This window comes from Dipteris shenzhenensis, chromosome 9 (assembly GCF_047967505.1).
Source record: "Dipteris shenzhenensis isolate YYH24624 ecotype China chromosome 9, Dip_SZ_1.0, whole genome shotgun sequence".
NCBI classification, from domain to species: Eukaryota; Viridiplantae; Streptophyta; class Polypodiopsida; order Gleicheniales; family Dipteridaceae; genus Dipteris; species Dipteris shenzhenensis.
This window is the reverse complement of record NC_141604.1, coordinates 38,806,933-38,817,069: the sequence shown is the minus strand read 5'-3', so window position 1 is coordinate 38,817,069 and position 10,137 is coordinate 38,806,933. Positions and strand designations below refer to the sequence as shown.

At 45.2% G+C, this 10,137-nt stretch overlaps 1 protein-coding gene across 1 annotated transcript; it reads left to right on the top strand.

Moving 5' to 3' along the window:
- The first annotated feature begins 291 nt into the window (after positions 1 to 291).
- Positions 292 to 9,913, top strand: LOC147898612 (protein CELLULOSE SYNTHASE INTERACTIVE 1-like). The gene is made up of 7 exons (XM_087379256.1): positions 292 to 733; positions 1,376 to 1,449; positions 2,130 to 5,220; positions 5,592 to 8,133; positions 8,270 to 8,724; positions 8,834 to 8,950; positions 9,268 to 9,913. Exons 3-7 carry the CDS (start codon positions 2,140 to 2,142, stop codon positions 9,409 to 9,411), a joined length of 6,339 nt encoding a protein of 2,112 aa, XP_087235382.1. The 5' UTR covers positions 292 to 733; positions 1,376 to 1,449; positions 2,130 to 2,139; the 3' UTR covers positions 9,412 to 9,913.
- The last annotated feature ends 224 nt before the right edge of the window (positions 9,914 to 10,137 follow it).

The following is a 10,137-nucleotide window of genomic DNA, read 5'->3' as shown; positions in this document are numbered from 1 at the left end:
CCAATTTTGCAGCTAGAGTTGGTGGAGGGTGAGGGCAGGCTAAAAACTGAGGCAAGAATTTCTGGAAAAAGAGGAGGACCCAAGTGGGAATTTAGAAGAGGAGGCAAACTGGGGGCCAAATGGAGAAACTGATGATTAGTTTGGGCAGTTGGAGCAAGCTGGTGTGGAGCACATGTCATGGGTTGAGAACGCCCTCAGGTTGACGAACAACCTGAGCTTGCTTATGTATCTCAATCTCGATTATATTATTGTGCAAGCTGCAAGTAGCCAGTCCATTGTCAAGGCCCCGTGACATTTCCTACCCAACTGTAAACAGCAAGCCAGCAATCAACTCTCCTACACCATCTCCATCTTCCTCCTCTTACTTCTCTCCCCTCCTCTTCCATCTCATCGTATCTCATTCCTTTCCTCCCTTCCATCCTTCCCTTTTTATCATCATCCCCAGACCAGCTTCTCTTTCCTTGCTTCCTGCCTTAATTCCTTGCTTCTTCGCCCAAAACCCAATTGATCCTTTCACACCCACCTTGCATTCCTCCCATCCAGCTGATGCCCATCCCTGCTGCGTTATGTGTACACCTGCATTGAATTCACTTCCCCACAGCAAGAATTGAGTTCCTTTCTGTATCCGGGCAACCTGGCAACCTCTATTGCATTCCGGGCCAGCAATGGCACTGACTCAGGCTTGGCAGATGCCTCCTTCGCGCAGCTCCATCCTCCCAAGTCCTTTCCTCCGGTATATTGAAATGCACCTTCTCACCTCGGACTCACATATAAGAGAAAACACCTTTGCATTTCCTCGAATTGTTGTTCAAAGAGATTGGTGGTCGATCGGAGCCTGGTCGGATTTACTTCTTGTTTTTTTCATGTTCCAATGCCTTTGCGGATCTTTGAATGAATCAATCAACATTGCACCTTTATCCCATTTGCTGCATTTGCGGTCTATGAATTTCGTTTTGTAATTCATAAGGTCGACTCTCTTGGGTGATATGATCGAGCAGAAGTTCTTTTAGTCCAGGTTCCGCGCTAAAGTTTCTGTAGCCTGCGCAAAATTATTTCGCGTTGTAGTCAGAGTATATTCTGTTGTAGAGTTGTGACACTCATTCGATTCGCAAAGCCTATAGTCTCGCCCTCACTTTTCGTGAATGTGATAATTATCCTTTCAGACTGTGTGATATCTATTGTTACAAGCTGTAGTAGATGCTCTCTCTCAGCAAGTCGTACGCTGCCTGATGTGCTTGCAATTGTATTTCTGAAGCACGACTTCAGGGACATTCCATAAGCTTCTACCCGCTGTGTGATTGATCCACTTGGAAACGAAAAATAAAATTCTGGCCTCGGAATGAATTTGCCTAATTCCACTGACATGGATGAACAGGAGAGATTACAGTCGTTGGAGCACGACAAAAGATCTCAGGAAAATGACTCACGAACTGTCGTAGCAGGATCAAGGTACGACATTTAAGCCATTTCAAGTTTGGTTTTAAGCCATTTCTTTTGACTCACAAAGGATTTGTCTTCCACTTACTCGAAATTTTCTTAGCAGAGAGAATAGTTGTAAATTCTAAATTTTTGGTGATATTACCTGCTTATATGGACATGATTTTTGACAATGATACGTTAACATACTGAAAGGGTTACTTTCCACCTAGATCCAATCACGCGTTACTCGGATTTTCCCCACACCAATATTTACAAAATTTAGGATATACACTGCATAAACACCCTCCGAAATATTTCATTTTAGTATTGGAATTGGAAGCAGAGCAATATAAACTTGCGAGCTCAACAATACGCTCATGAAAGCTCTAGTATTTATCGAACCAAGGTCATCTAGGAACCAGTTTTATCAGTATGTATGGCTTGCCTGTTTTTAGGCAACGTTATGTTTCTTTTATTCAACGTTCGACTGTTTCTTTTCGAGGTTGAGCTGTCGGAAGCATCACTATAAATAATTCTTCGAAATTGAGCATGCATCTACACCCAATTGCGAGTATTGTTCTCTCAATCCAACGAAAATTGCCTCAAACTGGAGTTTTACCCAAGCAGCTAAATCGTTTCTTTATATCGACAATTATTATTCAACAGGTCCTTTTAACCCTGGATATGCTTTTGTTTTGACACTTGGGCAGAAACTCAACAATGCAAATTCCCATGGATGACCCGGACGGCATTTGGGGAAATGTTGCTCAATGCATAGAACAATTGCGAACTACAGCCTCAGCACCTCAACAGAGGGATGCAATTTTGAAAAAGCTGTCTGACCTGATGGATGCTCGTGAGGATGCTAGGACTGCGGTCAGCTGCCATCCACAATCCATTCCTGTGCTGGTTACAATGCTTAGGTCTGGCTTTACTCCCACAAAAGCTATTGCAGCCAGGATCATTGGGATTCTATGCCGAGACGAGGAAACAAGAATCAAAGTTTTGCTTGGTGGCTCCATTCCACCTTTACTCGCTTTGTTGAAATCTGGCTCAGTAGAATTGCAGGAAGCTGCAGGAAGAGCACTGTATGCAGTATCAAAGGGAGATGATGGGGATAAAGTGGGTCCAAAAATCTTCTCCACGGAGGGTACAGTTCCATATTTGTGGGAGCAGCTTAAACCAACGTCCAAGCTAGCCAGATCAGTTGATGGAATTCTTATTGGAGTGTTGAGAAATTTATGCAGAAATACTCAAGGGTTCTGGGAAGAAACGACTCAGGCTGGAGGTCTTGAGATCCTTCTGAGACTGGTATCATCTGGCAACTCAGAAGCCCAATGTCATTCTTGCTATCTCCTTGCAAATCTGCTGATGACAGATGAATCTAGTTGTGCCAAGGTCATACAAGCAGGCTGTATCGATCGCTTTCTCAGATTGTTGTCCCCTGGAAATGATTTGCCTGTGCGAGCTGAGGCAGCTCGAGCTTTAAAAGCACTTGCTTCCAAGAGTAAAGAGTCTAGAAAGATGATTATTAGTGCAAATGGTACTTCTATACTGATTAGTGCTACTGTGGCACCTTGCAAGGAGGTTATCAGTGGAGAGCTGGCACAAGCGCTTCAGGAGAATGCCATGGGTGCTCTAGCAAATATTTCAGGTGGTTTACATTCAGTTATACATAGCCTGGCTGAGAGAGTTGAAACTAACAGGTCAGATCTTCTTGTAGCTGACAATCTTGGTGCACTTGCATCTGCTCTAATGGTTTTTGATGGACAAGAAGAATCAATAGCATCATTGGACCCATTAGCAATGGAGCGAGTCCTGGTACGACAAGCTCTGCAAAATGGATCAGGATTGATTCAAGAAAGGGCCATTGAAGCTTTGGCCACTTTGTACGGAAATTACCACTTGGCCAGCAGGCTGATGAACTCGGAAGCAAAAAAAATGATAGTTAGTCTAATTACTATGGCCTCTTCTGATGTTCAGGAGGAGCTTCTGGAGTCATTTATAAGGCTTTGCAGCAGGGACACTGATTTATGGTATGCACTTCAGCAACGACAAGGTGTCCAGCTTCTCATTTCCTTGCTAGGTGTTTCCACTGAGGAACAACAGGATTGTGCAGTTTCCTTGCTCTCTATTCTATCATTAGAAAATGATCAAAGCAAATGGGCAATAACAGCTGCAGGGGGCATACCTCCTTTAGTTCAAATATTGGAAACTGGTTCGGTTAAAGCTAAGGAAAATTCTGCTATTATTCTTGGTAACCTATGCAATCATAGTGAAGATATCAGGTCATGCGTTGAGAAAGCGGGTGCAGTGCCAGCTTTGCTGTGGTTATTAAAAAATGCTGACTTGACAGGGCAGGAAATAGCTGCAAGATGTTTAAAGGATCTGGTGAGCAAATCTGATGCAACCACCATCAGCCAGCTAAATGCCATGTTAACAGGGGATATACCAGAATCAAAGATGTATGTCTTGGATACTTTGATGCATTTTCTATCGATTTCACCATTGGCAGACATTCTGTTTGAGGGTTCAGCAGCAAATGAATCCTTCCATGCCTTGATAAGGATGCTTGGTTCTTTCAAAGAGGAGGCACAGCAACAAGCTGCGTCAGTCCTTGCCAGGCTACTGAAGGACAGGAAAGACCTACGTGAAAGCCCCACCATTTCAGAGATCATAGCACCCTTGTACAAGATCCTGGTCACCAGAAATGAACAGATTGCCATGCATGCAGCCCAATGTCTTGCAGCTCTCTTTATTTCTATCAGGCAGAATCACGAAGTTGCAGAAGGTGCAACCAGAACTATGACACCGCTTCTGAAGCTCTGTTTGTCCACCAGCATCGATGTGGTTGAGCAAGGGATATCCGCACTGGCAAACATATTTCAGGACCCAAAGATTTCTGCAAAAGTAGAAGCTGAAGGTATTATACAGCCATTAACCAGAGTTCTGAAAGAGGGCACCTTGGAAGGAAAAGCACAAGCAGCAGGCGCATTTTCAAGGGTACTTCAGTCACAGCAAATTGATGATATTATGGCCGACAGAATTCACAACTCTGGTACCGTCCTTGCACTAGTGGCCCTGCTCGCAACAGCAAGCATCGAAGATGATGCAACAGTGGTAGCATTGGAAGCCCTTGCTTCTATAACAAGATCCAACAGGAGTGGGGCTTTCAACCAACCCCCATGGGCTGTCCTTGCTAAGGCCCCACACAGCCTCACTCCACTTGTCAACTGTTTAGCATTGGGACAACCTTCTGTTCAAAACAAGGCAACTGAGGTTCTATCTAGACTTTGCAAGGACCAGCCAGTGGTGCTGGGAGATATGATTGTGGGTGCATCAAGGTGTGTTGCTGCATTGTCGGACAGAGTGGCAGCTGCCCCAAGTGCAGAAGTACAGATTGGAGCAACAGCACTTCTTATTTGTGCAGCTAAGGAGCACCGTCAGCGTACGATGAATGCATTGGTGGAAGCAAATTGTTTAGTTGAGCTGATCCAGTCGCTCGTAAAAATGCTTGGAGCTCCACTGGAAGACAATTCGCTCCCAAATAATGGCAGCAATAGCAATGGATTAGGTCATGATGAGTTCATGTCTAAAGGATTTAAATCACTGAGTTCGCAGACTGAAGCGAAGATCCCTTCAGAGAACAACCCTTCTGCAAGCCTTGGCCAGACAGTTGCATTATGGTTGCTATCCATACTAGCCACTTACGACAGCAAGAGCAAATGCATCATAACAGAGGCCGGTGCCATTGAAGCCATCATTGCAAACAATGGCAGCTACTCTTCTTATGCAGCACAGGTAAATTTGAATTTTTGAGAGCTGCAAATTAGGAACAAATGAATTTTTGGAAATCCGAACAAATAGCTTTATGTTAAGGAAGTGACGTTCACTACACCAATTTCATATGCCCTGCGAGACACATTTTCTGCTTTTGAATTAAGCCTGTGTGTACTGAGTTGCTCTGTGGCGTGCAAAAACTATTAAAAGGTGGTATCTTCAGCCAGCTCAGCTTTCCTGATCGTGCAGCATGTAAATCACATCAGTGTCACCTCTCCTATGCCTGCATGGATTTATGTACTAAATATTGAAATTTAGTGTGAGTGTGCTATATCTGCATTTAAGACTTCCCAGTACATATTTCTCACAACAATCTTCATGACTTTCAACAGGATAACATGGACGACAACGTCGGCACGTGGGTTAGTGCTCTACTATTGGCAATTTTATTCCAAGAAAGAGATGTTGTACGGTCATCAGCAGTAATTCGTGCTATTCCTGTACTTGCAAATTTACTTAAGTCAGACGAACCTGCAGAAAGATATTTTGCTGCTCAAGCTATTGCAAGCCTTGTGTCCCATGCTAACCATGGCACCATCCTTGCTGTGGCTAACTCAGGAGCTCCAGGGGGCTTAATTGCACTTCTTGGAAGTACAGATTCAGATATTTCTAACTTTTTGGACTTGGCTGAGGAGTTTTCTCTAGTCCCCAATCCTGCACAGATGGTTTTGGAGCATCTATTCAGGATCGATGACATTAGATTGGGCTCTACAGCAAGGAAAGTTATTCCAGCTTTAGTGGAGTTATTAAAGCCTACTGCAGACAGGCCAGGTGCTCCTCTCTTTGCTGAAGGGATGTTGACACTTCTTGCCATGGGAAGTAATGCAAACAAACTAGCAATGGCAGAAGCCGGAGTTTTAGAGGCATTAACCAAGTATCTGTCTTTAGGCCCTCAAGATAACATGGAAGAATGTACTGCTGACTTACTGAGAATCCTGTTTAGCAGTGCTGAATTAAGGTGCCATGAATCAGCTGTTGGGGCATTGAACCAGCTTATTGCAGTTTTGCGCCTTGGGGGAAGGAGTGCAAGGTATAGTGCAGGCAGGGCCTTACAAGGACTACTCACTGCAGATCATATTAAAAATAGTGATGCAGCCAAGCAAGCGATTCCACCATTGATGGAAATGTTGCGCACAGGATCAGAAAAAGAGCAAAGAGTCGCATTAAAGGCACTATCAAGACTTTCGGATGATAATCCTCCCAAGGCAATGATCATAGCAGATCCCGAGTCCAAATGTTTGGACATCCTATGCAAAATTTTATGGGCGGACTGCTCATTAGAACTTAAAGAAGATACTGCTGAGTTGTGCTTTGTGTTGTTTGGATATGCACGTGTTCGGGCAAATCCTGCAGCTGTCAGCTGCATTGAGCCACTTATAATGCTTCTAGGGGAAGAGACCAGGTCCACATGGTTGGTAGTTGTCCATGCCCTGAACAATTTAGTGGACAGTGATAATTTAGCAGATGTCGTCATCTCACACAGTGCAGTTGGTTATATCGTGGCCATGCTCAGGGGTGAGGAAAACTCTCTCCATGAGGTTGCCATCAGTACCCTCATAAAATTAGGAAAAGATCGCAATCACTGCAAGCTTGATATGATGAAATTTGGTGTGATTGACAAAATTCTCCGCATTTTGCCTTCTTTGTCAGATTTTGCCTGTAGTTCAGCTGCGGAACTGCTGCGCATTTTGACAAACAACGGCAGTGTTGCTAATCAAATTCCAGCCTCAAAGATTGTGGAGCCCCTCTTGTCAATTTTGTCACGCCCAAGCTTGAGCATTGCTGGCCAACATAGCACAATGCAGGTGCTCGTTAACGTTCTTGAGAAGTCTGAACAACCTGTAGAATGTAAAGTTAGCCCGAATCAACCTCTGGATCCTCTTATCTTGTTGCTCAATTCACCCTCACAACCAGTGCAGCACCTTGCAGCAGAGTTGCTTTCTCATCTTCTTGTGGAAGGACAACTGGAGCAGAGAAAAATCACACAAAAAGTCGTTCTCTCTCTTGTCCAGCTGGCAGGAACTGGGGTACCAAATATGCAGCAAAAAGCAATTCTGGCTTTGGAAACCGCCTCCAATGTGCTGCCACAAGCAGTTGCAGAGGCAGGTGGGATCAATGAGGTTTCAAAAGTAATAGTGCAAATAGAACCTCTTCCACCTCACAAACTCTGGGAATCGGCAGCTTCAGTGCTGCGTAATATCTTGCTCACCAGCCCTCACTACTACTGGCAAGTGCCGGTTGAAGCATTTGTACGAATGCTGCAATCAGACAACGAGGCTACTATCATAGTGTCTCTACAAGGAATGCTTGCTTTGGAAAGGGAAAATACGGCTTATGCAGAGGCATTTGCCAAGAGTGGAGCCATAGATGCGCTGCTGGAGCTGTTAAGGTGCCATCAGTGCGAAGAAGCAACCGCACAGGTCTTGGAAGCCCTGCTCAGTGATAGGAAGGTGAGAAACATGAAAACAGCACAGTCCTCCATTGCTCCTCTTTCCCAGTACTTGCTCGACCCCAACACACAAAACCGGCCGGCTCGACTCTTGGCAGCACTTGCACTGGGTGACCTCTTCCAACGGGAGGGACTGTCACAAGCTGATGCCATCCTCGCTTGTCAAGCCCTTATCAACCTTCTTGATCACCACCCGCCGGAGGACATCAAAACGGTTGCCTTGTGCGCTCTGCAGAATGTGATCACTAACGGCCGTGTGAACAGGCGTGCCTTGGCAGACGCAGGCGCCGTGGAGCTTGTTCGAGATCTCCTTTGTTCCAGCAACAAAGAAACAGCAGGGCAAGCAGCGATACTCACGAAGCTTCTCTTCTCCACTACGACCATTGAAGAGCATGCCTCAACCGATATAATCAGGGCGCTTTCAGGTAAGCAATTTTGCCGTCGTTGAAATTGTATTGCATGTATCAGCGTCTGTTCCTTTCGACATGCAATCTTCGGAGCGATAAGAATTAGGAAAACGAGATGTTGACGAAGCCGAATTCTTTTGTGCTTCTTCTCCAGTCGCCCTGCAGAACGATCTGAGCTACGGCTCATGCGTGAACGTGGAGATTGTAAGAGCGATCACTGTGCTGTTCACCAATTTCCCGAAGCTATGTGCGGCAGACGCAGCGACGCTGTGCATTCCGCAGCTGATCGCAGCGATGAAGGGAGGCACGGAGGCAGTGCAAGATGCAGCACTGGAGACGTTAAGTCTGCTGAGGCAAGGGTGGGCAGGGAGCACAGCAGAGGTGGGGAAAGCGCAATCGATGGCAATGGGGGAGGCGATTCCGGTACTGCAGGGGCTGATAAAGTCGGGAACGGCGAGGTTTCATGAGAGAGCAAGCAGTCTGTTGTTGCGTTTACCTGGGAGCTTGATAGTGACGATCAAGCAAGGCAAGAATTTGAAGCAGACGATGGGAAACACGAATGCGTTTTGCAAGCTCACAGTGGGAAGCGGTCCGGCCAAAGAAACCAAGGTGATCATCTCTCCAAACTTGTTTCTGTTGCTTCTCTTTTGAGTTGCTCATTCCATTCCTCCTCCTCCTCCTCCTTCCTTACAGAGATCTTTCCTGCTTCATCTTGCAGGTCGTCTCCCACAGTACTAGCCCGGAGTGGAACCAAGGATTCGCCTGGGCTTTCGATAATGCTCCCAAAGGCCAGAAAGTTCATATTGTCTGTAAAAACAAGGGTACCTTCAGCAAGGTTTGTCTCTCTCTCTCTCTCCCCTTCCTTTGAGCTTGGCGGTACCATGCTTTCACCATTTGCCGCACAGCTATGTTTTCACTCTGCACGGAGACGGAGACAAACAGTGTTTTCACTCTCGCCGGAGAAGAGGTCGTTTCTTTGAGCTCAAATTTCAGAGCACAGAGAGAATCCATCTCTTGATTCTTTCTCTGTTGCAGAAGACGAGCCCAAAGAAAACCCCTCCCCCCTTGCATAGTGAAAAAACTGTCTTTCACCTCATGAGTTTTGAGTAAATTCTCTCGACTTACATACATTTGCATTCTGGAATGTTGCAGGGACTGCTCGGGAAAGTGACAATCCAAGTGGACAGGGTGATCGCCCTGGGCACAATCACTGGAGACTACACCTTGCAACCCGACAAGAATCGAGATAAAACAGCAAGAGTGCTAGAAATCGAGATCACTTGGTCGCACAGATGATCCAGAACTGCCTCGAAGCTTTTTTCCTCGAGTTGATATCAACGAACGAATGCCACTCCAGATGATTTCTGCATGATCAGAGTTGAGCCTTTTCGAACAAAAAGGTGTCTCGCCTACCAAATCGAGCGTTTCGGGTTGGGAGATTAGTCCAGAGATTAGTGCCGTGAGATTGAATTTAGACAAGTTTGAGTATGAATCATTATGTGAATCATGTTCGCAGATTACTTTCTGCACGTAGTGCTCTTCAATCCCTTGAGCCCGGACTTGAATTCAGCCTTTACAGATTGTGTACAATCTCCATAAAAATTCTGCGATGCATTACTCCCGAGATTGTGTAGAGTCTCCTTTGCAGATTGTGTACAATCTCCGTGAAAATTCTGCGAGGCATTACTCCGGAGATCAGATAAGTGCGCCTCTAGCCTGAGATTAACAGTTTTCCACATCAGATTATTAGCACTAAGATTTCCTTGTATTATGGACTCCCAAGTCTGTGTAATTTATCTCCCACCTATTATCAATTTCTTTTTATTGAAATCTATTATCAATCTCTCAAGCTGTTTTTGGCCTGCCTTTAGGTAGCCTTAGTGAAGGTTCAACTTTCAGAAACCAAAAATAATTTCTAGCATTTTCTAGACTTGTTTTTTTTGCAAATTCTTTGATTGGTTGGTGTGTTGACTTTAGAGCATGTCTTTCAAATTTGCATTCATTCCCTCTCTCTCCTCTTCC

Coding starts and splice junctions, on each gene's coding strand:
- LOC147898612 (XM_087379256.1), top strand. CDS start 2,140: ATGCAAATTCCCATGGATGACCCGGACGGCATTTGGGGAAATGTTGCT. Junction 5,221..5,591: donor ACTCTTCTTATGCAGCACAG/GTAAATTTGAAT, acceptor GACTTTCAACAG/GATAACATGGACGACAACGT. Junction 8,725..8,833: donor GTCCGGCCAAAGAAACCAAG/GTGATCATCTCT, acceptor TTCATCTTGCAG/GTCGTCTCCCACAGTACTAG.